This window comes from Ambystoma mexicanum, chromosome 1p (assembly GCF_040938575.1).
Source record: "Ambystoma mexicanum isolate Mex_15411 chromosome 1p, UKY_AmexF1_1, whole genome shotgun sequence".
Classification (NCBI taxonomy): Eukaryota; Metazoa; Chordata; class Amphibia; order Caudata; family Ambystomatidae; genus Ambystoma; species Ambystoma mexicanum.
The window spans coordinates 998,893,835-998,909,090 of record NC_090921.1 but is presented as its reverse complement, the minus strand read 5'-3'; the positions used below and the strand labels follow the sequence as shown (position 1 = coordinate 998,909,090).

Below are 15,256 nucleotides of genomic sequence, written 5' to 3'. Positions count from 1 at the left end.
CCCAGTGAGTCCTTCTCAGGTGTTGCTCCAGAGAGAATCTAAGAAGGGTTTGGAGAACCCTTCTTTTAAAGCAAATGTCCTCGGGTGATTGGACTAAAGCTAGCCTGCCTTAGTGGCCCAATATCTGCCCTTGAAAGAAATGGACTTTGCTCAAGAGGAAGTGGAGGTTCAGGAAGGAGAGAGAGGCAGAAAGAATCAAAATGGTGGAAGTATCCTTCTCTTGAACTTTACCCCCCCTGTTTACTGTGATCCCGTTCCCTTTCCTTTCCACTAATAACCAAGGCCTTTTGTAGATGCAGCACCTTGGTGCTCCTCCTTTTGAATGGGTGTGCTCTTTTGATGCCTTGGACCAGGAGGCCTGCCTGCTGGGCAGCGGTCTCTGGCGGAGGGTGTTACCTGCCCTCACAAAGAGATCAAAGAAGAGGCATAGCCATTCAGGTTCCTGTCTTGCCATTTGGCAGTCTCAACCCATCCGGCCAGAATATACTTCACCTTCCACAGCAGAGCTGAGGCACAGGAGCTGCCATGTCAGATATCAATTTGGTTTTGGCAGCCATGATCATAAGTAATACCATGCCTAAACTCAGACAGATTTATTTTAGAGTTTATCCTGCCACCATCATGGGATGCTTATGATCATCATAGTTTTAGCACAGGGTGGGCATATCTTAAATGCAGCGCCTGTGCTGCTGAGAGGTGGCTGTCACTGCAGCTGTCAAGTGGCCAACTGTGGCCTCTGAACCTGCTCTGTGCCACTGATAGAGCAGGTGCTGCGAGCCAGGGTACTGATGTAGCGGGATCCACATACACCCTATGCTTTTGGCATAGAGGATATGAAAGGGGAATCTGATCAACAGTTTACCCTTCCTTGCAGATGGAATTACCCACATAATCATATCTATATTTATAAAAGTGAAATGTGTGGTTTTGTTTATGGCATGGCCAAGCATTTTTCCTTATACATTCCACGGAAATGGACGAAAAGATTGAATCTAAAATGCAAATGCACTTTTAGTGTACATTCGGCATAGTAGATTAGATCGAAGCCCATAATACCTAACAGGGTAGCGGGGGTTGCAGGGGTTTGCCCGGCGCACCCAGTTCGATATTATGGGCTCTGGGGGGTTGCGGGGGTGTCCCCTGCATACATTAAAGGCAGTTTGTGGGACAAATAGGCAAAATCCCAAAAGATCGAATTCCAAAATGAATGCAAGTGGGCTCCGTAATTTTGTAGTTGGATCTTTTGGGATACGTTCTTTTAACGTACATCCCAATTTCACACAGTTTCAGCAATCTGCACCAATTTTCGCCTAGTTACCCGTTAGGGCCCTCCCCCCAACGTCTGCTCCCGGGTATGTCAGCCACGCAACCATTCTCATGGCAGTTTACTTAGGGACACAGCACATCAAAGTGATAAGCGAAGCTGACCAGTGGCCTACTGGATCACTGATTTTCAAAAATTGATGAGAATGTTTACATGTCTGTCTACAGAAACCATTCGGAGCAAGGGTACCTTTGCTAGTTATTTAGTAAAAATCAAAAAAGCCATGGCTTTCACACACTTGTCCAGATGGCAATCCATCACAGCCTTGTATAGGCCTTGCTCCCTGTTGAACATCAATAACAAGGTCCATGCCAAGCTACTGGCAAACAGATTATCCCTCCTAATGAGTAAGTTGGTCCTGCCAGACCAGTCTGACTTTATTCCAGGGAGGTCCACCCAGTTTAACCTGCATCTCCTGTTCACAATACTCTCTCAAATAAAACTAGAGTCTCAAGCTGTGGCTATGCTACTTGACGCAGAGAAGGCGTTCGATTCTTTGCACTGGTCCTTGCTTTTTGCCATTCTACAGTGAATAGGAGTCTCGACTCTTACCCAATATCTTTTTTTTTTCTTAATTGTTTTAACTGATCAAACAACTTTACAATTACTTTACTTTAACTTAAAAAAAAAATTCAAATTCAATTCGCTGTAAAATTACACAAATCAAAACAAAATGTTCTTATTAAAACTAACATGTTCAACCCTGTTTAAAAATAAATACTCCATTTACATTTCACTTTTGGATCTGGACTATGTCTACCCACTGCTTTATACAAAATCATGAAACAAATCAATTTGTTTGGGACATGAAAATCGAAGTAATGCTTTTAAAAAATTAACCACCGCAATACAGATAGACATTCTGTGTGCCTGAAGGAAAAAATCATTTCATTGTCATTGAATGTGGTAAAATTCTTGGAATATTTACATAAATGTAGTTTGACTGCCTGCTACCGCTGGGCATTCTAATATTAAATGCCATAAGGTCTCTTTCTGACTGGCATCATACCCAATATCACTAATCAAACTACTGTACGGCAAGCCAGTGGCCATGCCAATAATTAATGGTATGACTTCAGCCCCCTTTGAGCTACACAGGGGCATGTGAAAAGGCTGTGCTATCACTGCTGTTCTTTGAGCTGGCCATTGAGCCCCTGGCCTGTATACTTTGCACTGAGCACATATACAGGGGTCTCAGCTTTTATACTCAAAGTTCTGGTCTTGCTGTACTCAGACTATCTATGGATCTATGTCTCAGAACCTGTCAGCAATCTTGACCCCCATCGTCGGAGCCGTGGAGCAGTTCAGAGAGTTCTCTGGGCCCTGGTTGCATTGGGCTAAATCCACACTTTTTCCCCTCATGCCAAATAGGCCCCAGACCAAGACCAATTGGGGTTTATGATTGTACTGGGAGGGGTTAGATACGTGGGAGTACAGGTTTCCATAGATACGCAAATATTATTGACTGATAACTAACTCACTGCGATCATTTCCATGGAGACCAAGCTGGATCGTTGGTGCAGTCTTCCATTATCCATCATCGCCTGCATATTGGTCATTCAAATGGTTATACTGCGCAAGTTCTTGTATATAATACTTAATGTCCCGATTAATCCCCTGTAACAGCATTTTGTAACAGAATTAGCAATACACCACTTTATTAAATAAAAGGTCAGGCTGCAAAAAGGCCTATCTTCACCTATACTATGGTGGGATTTCCCTACCGAAATAAAACTAAGGAAAGTCAGAGTCAAAGAGTTCAACTTAAGAATCTGTCTGTGTCGAAAACCTATACTTGCCCTCAAAACTAATCTATACAAAGTGTAGGTATGTAAGCAACCAAAAAACACAATGTCCAACACAAAGTTCTGAGCTCTGTCCAGCTCGCAGCTTCCATTCTGCTCCCTTCCCAAAGTATAAAAGAGTTCCAACAAAAGTCTCTAGATTGTCCTCCTCAAGTTCCCAGATGAAACAGTTTCAACCAATACTCAGAGTTCCCTTCCTCGAGTTTGAAATAACTCCAAACACAAAAGAATCTTGAGACTCCGTACTCAAATCCATAAATGGCTTAAGCCTCAGTGTTCCTTTCCCAAAGACTCACTTTAAATGTCAGCACAATATTCACAGGCTTCTTAAGGTTCTGCCCCACACTTGTGCCCTCTCTGTATGATTGTTCTTTGTACAACTATCTTGAGAGATAGTTAAACTTCAGCTCATTCAACTTTCAAAGTATAGTTTTATTATGTACAATATTCGTCCACTTGGTGCATATGGTGGGTTCACTTGCACTGTTAAAGATCCATTCACTTTAAAGTTCAGTATGTATTGGTTTCACTTAAATTAAAAGTTCTATTCACTTCAAAGTTCAGTATACATGGATTTTACTTTTTGAAGTTTCATTCATTTTGGAGTTTGGCACGTGGTGGTTTTATTTGAATTTAAAGCTCCATTCACTTTTAATTCCAATATGTAACAGTTCATATGCAACAGTTCTGCTTATTATAGTTTTCATTCCGTTCAGAATTCAATAACCATGAGGTTGTACTTGTTAAGGTTTTCATTCGGTTTGAAATTCAATAATCATGAGGTTGTATTTGTTAAAGTTTTCATTCAGTTCGACCTGTTGTTTAATAACTTTGTATATTGCCTTAAATGAAGTGGCCAGCACTTATACACCCCAGCCTTCCGATACAAAGTATTATTAACTGTTCAATAGTTAACAAGAATTCACATCGGAGACCTTTGAAAAAGTGTTACGTCAAACACACGACCACTCCAATACAAAGTAATCCCCCATGAAAGAGCCAACACTTGCATACCAGGTTTCTTCTTTGATAGAAACTCACTGGTTGCATCCACGGGTTTTCCAGCAGCGCAGATCGCTCAGTCTTCTCCTCTCTGCTTCAGGGTTCTACCTTCTGCTGCTCAGGCACTCCGGTGCCGGATTCTGTCCACAGGAGAACGAGAACAGTGAACACCAGAAAAAGGGACAGCCTCTCTGCATGGCTCCCTTCCCAGCGTTCGGTCGGCTCCACAAAGCCCCAAGCCGCACTTCCATGAACCATTGGCGTGCTTCACACAAACACAGCTCTCTACGGCTTCTCTTGGCCTTTCTACTGCTGCTTCTGCACCACCGCCTCCCTCTTTGCCTCTTAATTTGAATGCCTTTTATATACCTGCAGCCCCTTGACAGACTTCAGGTGCAAATTTCCAATTCCCCATGCTTGACCCTAATCAAAGGGACATGCCTGACCTTCAAGTCCTTAGCAGGCAGCTTCCTCGTCCCAGTACCAGAGTAGTAAAAGCACCTAGTCTTCATTACTCCCAGTTGCCTCTTCCAGCACAGTACTGTCAATGGTCATATATGAGGAAGTCAGGGGAGCAGACTTACAATAGCCCATGAAGGCTGGGGAAGGACTGGGTTGGTCGCTAGTAGGGAAAGAGGGATATCATGTCTCGACCAAGGGCATCCCACTCCTAATCCACAAGGATCGTCCACCCAGGTGATCCTCCCTCGCTTGTCCACCCCCAGGGTCAGGATCCAAAAGTGATGGCCTTTCCCTTGACACCTATGCAGAGGACCCCTGGGGAACAGGAGTGGGGATACCCTTAGGTTTCTCACACCACCCAGAGAATACTTTATTAGGCTGCACACTAGGTTAATCAAATTAATGTGGAAGGGTGAGCAGGCTAAGATAGCTTGGGAAGCTCTCTCTCCCCTTTGAGGATGGCGGGCTCGCTGGCCCAGACTTTGAAACCTACTTTAAGCACCTCTCTCTCAGCTGGCAGCTTCAGCTGTATTGTGCAGCAACAAAGGTTCCACTGCTCTAACCTCCACCTACTTTTCTGGCCCACCGTCTCTTCTTTCATCCACTCTCTACATCTGCCCCCTTCCAGCTCGTCTTTAGAGCCTTTCTACCCTCCAAGCTAGCCTCTGCCACTGGTAAGCCCAGAAAGAACTACAGGGGATGGTTGCTAGTGCCATGCTGCACAACTCCAATGCTGCCAATTATGGAAGTGTTGAAGAGACTCCTGCTCAGCCTTACCGTTGAGTGACTCTTCTATGGTGCAGTCAAGGCTGAAGCTACAATAAGGTATTACAATCAGAGCTGCCTAGAGCGCCACAAGGAGAAAGGATGCCCAGGATGCCAGTTTGGCCTTAGCACATCTCATGTGACCTCAATAGATGTTTGGGGGGGAACAAACATGAAATTTCCTAGTGGCTGTATGAAACCACATCTACAGTGTTCCTTCACGTCATCTTCCCACAGTTATCCTGGCCATCCAGTTTTCATGCCTGGGAGCAAGTGCCATGAGAGAAGGCAAGTATCGAAACTCAAGACAACAGATCAGGCTTAGATATCCACTCCTTCCTATGCTATTGTTTTGTTTTAGAAAGGTACAGTCATCATCACCACATAATGTATATGGGCAATACAGTGATAAGGAGAAGGCCAAGGCTTTCTCTCACATTCCCTTACTTCTCCAATCAGTCTTCTAAAACAACCTGTCCACTAGCTGGGACTTCCTGTAACATAGAGCAATATGAACCTTCGGTGCTCAGCTTTTGAGGACTAAATACCTGTGTGAGAATAACTCATCCTTCATTTTATCAATGGGAGTCTTTGTAGACTGGACAGCAAAAGGTCTCTACGTTATATGCATTACATTAAGCGAGTAAAAGGCACCCATACTTGACACAAGCCACTCCTTTGTGTGAATCGTGTGTGGTATGCTAAACATACTCTTCTATATTAGACTTCTAGCTACTTGGGCAACACAAATATGTATATTTTCATAATACTGCAAACTGTTTGATTTTCATTCTTGTATTAAGTGCTAATGTAAGACATCAAACAGTGATATGTCAATGCATTTAATTAATTTGGAGCCACTGCCATTGCTCTGGACAATTGCCTTTTGGCAAATGGCTGTTTCGCAGCATATTTAACTGCATTTTCTTAGGGGGTGAGGGGAATGGGTAAATTTAATATTGATTTTTAGGCTAGTAGGAGGAAGCGTGGGGGATGTGGGATGGGGTCTGGGGTGCTTGCCTCCCACCACCCAAAAAAACACCTCTGTAAAAAATGCAGTGAAACTGCCACCGCGATCATGAGGCAGAACCATGCCTGGGCTGGCTTGTGGTCTTGTGTAGAAAAGATGTAACCCAGCAGTTTGGACTAGATTGCCACTTTTGAGGTGGGAATAAGTATGATTTGCATAGGGCTGAACTGCTCTGTAAAATAGCATAGCAGGCTGAAAAATGATGGCTTTGAGGGCTGTCAAGGAGAGTAATGCCTGTGGTTATGATGTAGTCAAAACCTTGGTTTACGTCAGTGCTAAATTGGGCAAAGTAAACTAGACGATGAGCTAAAGGGCAAACAACCACACCGGCATGTTCAAATTATTTTATAGCCACTGATGGGAAGGGCGGTGGCAGAGACACTGGGCAGAGAAATAAAGAGAGAAAATGGTTTACCTCCAACAGTGGGTGTGGTTTTTTTACCTTTGTGGATCTTCTGTGCTTTGGAATTCAGCCAAAGGGGAAACTGTGCCTTTACCTTGTATTTGTGGTTTAAGAAAAAGGAGTGGGGCACAGGTGTACATGTTTGGGAATTAAATCCCAATCTGTCTGAATTCAGATCCTCCTAGCTACATCAATTCACTGTACATCTGTTCTACTGATCAACTTACCTAATCTAGGGTTTTCTGCAGGATATCATGACATTGCAATAATTAATAGAATAATTAAAATTATCAGAACTGTAACCCATCTATTAAGTTTGTTTGTGTGATTAGATCCTCATAAAGGGTGGACTTCAACGTATGAAGTGCTACTATGTGCACTTCACGCCTGCTTTATTGTCTGCAGTCCCCATACTGTAATTACAGCAGGCTAACGATTACCAACCAAAGAGCTCCAGGACCATTGCTGTGATGTCTATACTCTCTCATGTGTTTTTATAGATTTGTCATTTAGAGTGAACATATTCATGCTACCATTATACCTCCACATTACTGAAGCATCTCAGTTGAAGTGCAGCTATTTTCCTGAGGAGTTGAGCCTGTGACATGGAGTTCATGCAAGTTACCTTGATGTGCCAGAGCATTGTCAATTATATATTGTGCACTAGGGAGAGAAGTGAGCTTGGTCCTGTGCATCTACTGCTGAGATGACTGATTATTAGCACTTGTAAAAGGAAGGACTAGCCAACAGATTCACAGCTATGATGAGGACCTGTATTGGAACTCAAGAAGTAGACCTTTCAATGTTTCAGAGTTCAACACTTCCCGCTCCTCGAATCCCCCACCAGAATCCTACTCACCTGAGCAGCTTGTCTTGGGCTGCCTCTCCAAGCATGCTAGCACGATCAAGATCAGAAATGGGAGTTGTGATGGTGGGAGGCGGAGAGTGAATTTCTCCGGTTTGCAGACTCTTCCGTGTGCCAGCTGACCGGCGTCTATCCTTCTGGCTCTCACGACCCTGCTCCTGTTTCTCCAGTTTGTCTTGTTTGTCCTGTTTCTCCTTTTTTCCTCTGGATTTAGTTGGAGTTACCTGCTCCTCCTACAAAACAGAAACAGTATTATAAACATTAAATAAAGGTAATTGGTTGCGCTGACTCATCACCTTCAACTATTTAATCGGCTTTGTAGAATTTGGTATGCAGAAAAACCTTTTGTGACTGTTAAAATCAAGGCAACCATATGCAGGTGAACAGGAAAATACACTAATGACTAGACAAACTATCTGGGTAGTGTGACCGAGAAGCAAGACTTTGACTTGGGAAGTGTCAGAGTGGTGAAGAGATCATTTAAGCACACACAGCACTCTTAATAATGCAAGTTAAGCAGCATGTATAAAATGCATTTATTATGTATGCCTTAGACGAACTCCAAGAATTGCAGGTAATGCAAAAAAACAGGTACACTAAAACACTCACCACTATCATGTACACATTTTAAAACACTAACACTCTACTTAAGTTAGATCAGCTACGGAATACTGTAGGATAGTAAAGCAAGTTAATAAAAAGAACAAGGTAAGTAATCACCAAAAGAGAACTAATATGTAGAAAATAAAGTTAGCAACATCATACACAATGGGGAATTTTCACGCTCTTACCGCCGGCGGATTTCCTGCCGGCGGTAATAGCGCGTAATTTCGGCAGATTTGCCCCCAGCTCAGAGCTGGGGGGAAATCTGCCAAACCTGTGATTTGGCCGACCCTTAAATGCGGCAGTAATAGCGCTACCGCCGCATTTAAGGGTTACCGACAAACTCGTGATGAGGCCCTGTGTCTGTTGCTGTGCTGATGTGCTGGCAAGAGGCTGTCCAGGATTGAGCAGGCCCTTCCTGTTTGAATGGTAGAGATCCTTACCATTGGTGGGCTCTTGGGTGCACCCTGCTGGAATTCTGAATAAACAGGGGTCCAATGGGGAATGGGGAATACCCGAATGGGCTCAGTGGCGAATGGGCAATACCGGTTCTGCCAAACACGTGATCCGGCGCTATTAGCACCGGCGGGTTTGGCGGTAGGGCTATTAACGAGTTGCCGCCCAACTCGTGATGAGGCCCACAGTCTGGAATGGATGTGTACACGGACCAGACAGTCCCAGCCCCCACATCTAGCCACAAACACATACTTCGGTTTTACCCTGGGAAGCTGGAGATTCACCTGGGAAAGGGCTTTCCATGTATGGCAAATCTGGCCCTGCGAGGGCAAGAAGACTAGCAAAAAACAAGAAGACCCAAGCACAGGTGAAAATCTTGTGGAACAGCCATTTTAGAGTATACTAGCATAAGTACCCGTTCTCCGAACGGGTTCTGTAGACAGACATGATAACACTGATCCTGTAGTTCGCTGTTCCGATTTGCTTATCTCTTGATGTGCTTTGCATCCTGAAGTAAACTGCACTGAGAATGGGTGTGTGTGTGGCTGGCTGACATATGTAATGCTCACCTGACTCCCACGGAGGCGCTGGGCTGGTTCGCGCTGCTGTGACCTCTTCTAAGGTGATGCGCAGGGTTCGGAAGACGGACTAGACCGGGCCCCCAAATCTGGCTTGTCTGGCTCGCAGAAGTATCCTTCTGTAAGCGAAAATAGGGGATTAACTGTCTGCGGGGTAATGCAATCGGCCTCCCACTTTCCCCTCTCACCCTCCTCGAAACCTTTCTGTGATTCCCTGTAGCATCTCACCTTAGGGTCTGGAAGGACGAGCTCTCCATCCTGCTTCTGATGCAGGGGCGCGTTGGTATCCAGTTACTTCACTGGATTTTCGGATTGGTGAGAACCAAACTTGCTTGGCTTCCAGGTAAGTTTTTTGATGAGAGGTTCCCCTTGTGTCCATGCATTAATGTCCTAATGCTAGTGTCTTTTTCCCCATAGGGGCCGGGGTACGGAATGCCGGGGAACAGGCACCGACCCGAGATGAGAGGTGAAATCCTTGTAGAAATCAGGTAAGTCTTTAATGAACATTTTTTGGTAATGTCTTTTAATTCGCTCATTAACGCTGATGTCTCTTTTTCCCCTTAGGGGCCGGGGTCCGGAAATGCCAGGATGCGGCGCGGACCCGAAATGAAGAGGGAACAAATCAACAGGTAAGTCTTAACATGGAGGTTTAGCTTTCCTTATACCCTTCTCTCTCTCACCTTTTGTTCTTGTCTTTTTCTCCCTAGGCGCTGGGGCGTGACTGCGAATCCGGATGATCGCTGCTGAACATGGAGGCGCCCTGTAAAGGTGAGTGGAATGCGGCGCTGCAGCGATCAATGCGATGAGCTTTTAAATAAAAGTCTTCCTTTTCAGGATTGTCGGCGAGATGTCCCAGGGATGCGGATTTAGCAGGTAAGGACTTTTCCTTCTTCTGTTCTCTTCTTCTCTTCCTTTGCAGGTGATCCAGGATGCTGGCAGGCATGGCAGAAGTCAGGATGCAGGAGCAGACACGGTGAGCGTCCAGCTGCTAGATGCAGAACAACGCGAAGCACGTGTGGCTGTTCGGGTTGGGTTTAAATAGCCTTGGAAGAAGTTCCAGGTATGTATCCTTCCTCCAATCAGGTATGTATCCTTCCCCGACCACGCCCGGATGGTAAATTAGTCCCACAGGTAAAGTAGTTCCTTTCAGGCCTCAAGGAGGCCGGGATCCTGCAGCATGGTCTGCATCAGGTAAGTGCACCCAAGCACTCCCATAATGAGCCTGGCGCCTATGGCGCCAGGACTGATGTCTTTTATGAGCCTGGCGCCATAGGCGCCAGGACACTGTCCAAAGGGCCCCTATATGGGGTTGCTGGGTCCTTCCTTGGGGACTGGATGTCCGCTTTCGGGACGCAGGGCTTGAACCGGCTCCCCGGGAGCAGGCATCATGACAGCACTCCCCCTCCCAAGGCCCCTCCCAAGGTTGTTCCCTCCGGGGGTTTTGGTTTGTCTGGGAAGAGTCGGTGGAATTTCCTGACTAATCGAGGTGCATGCACATGGTCGCTGGGTTCCCACGACCTCTCCTGAGGTCCGTACCCCTTCCAATTAATTAGGTAGAACAGTTTTGACCTAAACATTTTTGAGTCTAAAATGTTCTTCACTTCGAATTCGGACTCCCCATCTATTAGAATAGGTTCTGGAGGTTTGAGTAGTTGGGTTCCGGGTACCACTGGTTTCAGAAGTGACACATGAAAAACAGGGTGAATTTGCATACTAGCTGGTAAATCAGGTTTAACAGCCACTGGGTTAATTATTGCCGTAATAGAATAAGGTCCCAGATATTTAGGGTTAAAAGTTCGAGGCCCTTTGAGTGGTAAATGTCTGGTAGCTAACCACACTTGATCCCCAATCTGATACGGAGGTGCTTCACTCCGATGTAGATCAGCATTCTCCTTGTATTTTCTCTTGGCTTGTTGTAAATGCGTAGTTGCCTCTTTGAAGGCTTGGGTAATTGTAGAATGCAGATGTTCTACTGCAGGCATTCCGAGGTTCTGAGGTGAGTCAAGGTTTGAGGTTCGAGGGTGATGCCCAAACAAAGTATAAAAAGGACTGTGGCCAGTTCCAGAGTGTACCGAATTATTATATGCGTATTCGGCTATCCAAAGAATGTCTTTCCAGTTGCTTTCAGATTGCTGTAACATACACCGTAAGTACTGCTCAAGGGTCTGATTTGTCCTCTCGGTCTGACCATCGGTCTGAGGGTGGTGACTGGTCAATAATCTTACGTCGATCTGCACCATTTGACAACATTTGCGCCAGAAGTGGAAATGAATTGGCTTCCCCGGTCAGAGATTAGTATAGATGGGAATCCATGTAGCCGAACAATATTTTCAAGGAATTCTTTGGCTAGGACAGAAGCTGAAGGTAAACCTTTCAAAGGAATAAAGTGGGCCATTTTGGCAGGTCCGTAATAAAATCCATTGATAGGGTGTGCCAGGGTGCTGGCGGTATGTCTAGAGGTTGAAGGAGACCGGCTGGTCTTTTCTTTTGACTTTTATTTTGGGCGCAAACACCACAGGACATCACAAAAGATTTAGCATCTTTTCGCCAAGAGGGCCACCAAAATTGTCGTTTCACCTTTTCCTCTGTCTTGGCAATACCGGGGTGTCCCTCTATTAATGTATCATGATAACCGGAAATAACTAATTCGTGTAATTCCTTATGTGGCAGGAATAAGCGTCCTTGGAAATAAGGTAAACCATTATCTATGGTAAAGTCTGATCCCTTTTGTATCCAATCCTGTAAGGTTGTAGGGTCCAGGAGTTGTTTCACTCTCGCATGCATGCATGAATGCATGCATGCATGCAGATACCCTGCATACATCATGCAAGTAACCCCAAAGTCATAAATAACAAAGTTATAGAGACAAAAAGTGTCTATGCAGCACTTCACAGTAAGATGATGTGTGCAGGGAAAAATCAACAGAACTTTACATTGGAGAATAGAGTTCTGTTGCACTTCAGTGAGAAAAAGGCAGGATAGAGGAACCACACAACCCTTCTCCCCCTGGAGACACTTAGTGGGGAAGAGGCATCACCATCCTTGAATAGACCATGCTTGATAAAAATACTTTTGCATTGTGACACTAGGAACACCTTTTGCAAATTGGAATAGGATTGTGACTTTTGGCTGAACTTTTCTAACATAACACGTGATCAAGAAGATCAAGAAGATCATTTCTTGGGGACCTCTGTGTTAAGAACCCCATTTCCCTTTCCCCTCATTTTAGATGGACACTTTACTTGTAGCTACTCTTACACCGATTCACTTAGTATTTAGTTCAGTAAACGTCTTGAAAATGTATGCTATCTTACACAATTGTAATTAAACCCTTCAAACAAACCTTTGATCCGGCTCTCAATTATGGTAAGACAAGTGAGAAGACCACCCAGAGTCCTCACCACACTAAAGACTAGGTCATCAGGGACCAATTTTATTTATTTATTTTAATATTTATAAATTTCCACATGCCCATGGGCCTCAGAACGCACATAAAAGACAAACAGGTCAAGGGTATCAGTTGAGTCGGTGATCAAGCGGAGTAGGCATGGAGGTACCAAATTTAACCTGGGTTGAGAGTGAACAGGTAGATTTTAATTTGCTTCTTGAAAAGTACCAGATTGTTAGGCGTATAAGCCCGGGAAGTGAGTTCCAATGTAGAGGTGCCTGGACATCAAATGATGTCCCCCCAAAGTGTGCCAGTTTGTATCTAGGCTGTGCGAGAGTGGTGAAGGCAGAGGAGCGGCACTGTCTCCCTGATGTGTGGGTCTTCACTCAATCCTTTAGGTATGTTGGACAGGTGTTGGTACGACATTTAAATGACAACGTCAGGATCTTGTGCGTGATCCTGTTTGTACTGGTAGCCAATGTAATGTCCTCCGAGCATCGAATACATGGGTGCATTCAGGCATACAATGAATGGCCCAAACTGCGCTGTCCTGTGCAACCTGTAGCGCTTGTATTTTTGCGCGTGTTGTTCCAACTAGAAGGCTATTGCAATAGTCAAGTCTGGAATTTATTAGGGCAGAGGCTAGTACTGCACAATTCTTAGCATTGAGGTATGTGCTTTAGTAGCTTGGAGATGAGACCACAGGAGTATTAAATATATGAGGCATGAGGTCTCATGGTCAGTTCATCATCAACGACAACCCCTAATGTCCTGACTTGCTTGGAAACTTTAATGATTTTACCCGTGATACAGAAATTGGCATAGGCCAGAGCCAGTTTGTTAAAGCGAGTTCTAGATGCCACTATCAAAAGCTCGGTTTTGTCACAGTTCAGGGCAATGGAGTTGCTTGCCATCCATGCCTGGACTGCATCATAGATTTTGTTTATGGCAGCCAGTTCCTGTTCGTATTTCTCACAAGGCTCAAGGACAACCTCGGTGTCGTCAGCATAGTTAGTATACTGTACACCCAGGGCATCTAGTAGGTCGAGCAGGGGCCTGATGTATACGTTGAACATGGTAGGCAATAGGCAAGAGCCCTGGGGGATGCCATGTTTGAAGAGGTAGGTAGGAACATTCAATCCCTTTGAGAAGTAGGTACAATATTGTTAGGGAGAATTCTCTGTTAAGGCTAATTTCCCAAACCTAGTGAGTCCCCCACTCCTTTGCTGGATTTTTGGGGTTTATTTTTTTCTCCTGCTAAGAGTGAGAGTCGTTTTCTCCCACTCTTAGACATGATTTGAGGTGTTCCTTTGACTTTGTATGTGTTTTATGGGCTATGGGGTCCTTTACGCCATAGGGCTTCATGTATTTTTGTTATGTGGGTTACACAGCACCCTGCGGGCAGTAATCCAGGGGTGTCGTAGCGACCCCCAAACATAGACTCCATACCCTGGGACTAACTACTGTCTCCCAGAGCATGTAAAGTTAACATTGGCTTTACTAGTCTTAAATTGTGAACAGAACCAGTAAAAACCATCATATTGTGGACGTACTGGTCGGGGCAATTCGATTGCCCGGGGTCTGTTGTTTGAGGGGGCACTGTCCAGTCCCCCCCGACCGAATTTTGGCTGGTGGCAGTGGATACTACTTTTTATATTCGACCGCGAATATATACTATGGGATTTTCCCATTGTTCGAGGCTACCACTTTTTTAAAATAGCCTCGAACATACCGCCGGTTTATTAAATTAATATAAATTCACCGGTTGGTATTTTTTGCCGAAACTCGGTTCCAAAATGGCGTGTGTGTTCGCTTCTGTGACTCCAACCCAAGTCGAGCCCTTTGTTCCACTTTTTGGCAGGCTTCTCCACAGAAGCCTCCAACAGTGGTGCCACTCTGTCTGGGTACCACAGGGGGTGTGGGAGGGGGTTTAGGCACCCTGGACTGAGTTGCCTCGGCAACTCAAGTCGCACTCTGGTGTGATTGGCCCAGTGGTGAGCCGCCCGGCTCACCACTTAGCATGTTTGAGTGACAGCTAGGACTGATGAATGGGGGTTTTCTGCATAAAAGCAGGGCTTTGGGGACTGGGACTTCAGACTTCGCCACAGGACCAAAGAATCCAAAGAGGGAGAAGCTGAGCCAACCTGCAACGACGACACCACCGGTGGAGCCCTGCTTAACCGTCTCACCACTTTTCCCGACGACAGAGGAGATCTTCAATCTGAAGAGTCTTCTTCCTTTGACTGGTGGGGATAACCAGTTTGCCCGCCTTTTCACCTTCCTGGATCATCTCGTGGCCGCCTTGCCTGTGCCAAGCACCACGGCAACTGGGATACCACGTTTTCTACACTACCGCGAATAAAAGGGTAGTACCTTTTAACTGGAGAACTCTGCGGCTGGTTTCTTCCCTGGCAATGCAACGACCTTCATCTTTCCTCCACGTCGAGATCATCTCTTCCTCTGGACGACGCCGCGACTTGCACCCGCTGCCAGGAACAACTGCCCCCGCTGGAGGATCCTCTTCACTTTAAAGGTACTGTGTCCGCCTGGCCTCCCTCGCAATGGTCTGTGTGGG

The 15,256-nt window shown here is 45.4% G+C and overlaps 1 protein-coding gene across 1 annotated transcript in view; it reads right to left on the bottom strand.

Annotated features, from left to right (window-relative positions):
- The window catches only part of HYDIN (HYDIN axonemal central pair apparatus protein), a 3,273,799-nt gene that overhangs the window by 1,083,416 nt on the left and 2,175,127 nt on the right, over positions 1-15,256 (bottom strand). Inside the window, exon 48 of the mRNA XM_069654775.1 lies at positions 7,651-7,889. Coding sequence (XP_069510876.1) covers positions 7,651-7,889 — 239 coding nt within the window. The remainder of the gene's footprint in view (positions 1-7,650; positions 7,890-15,256) is intronic.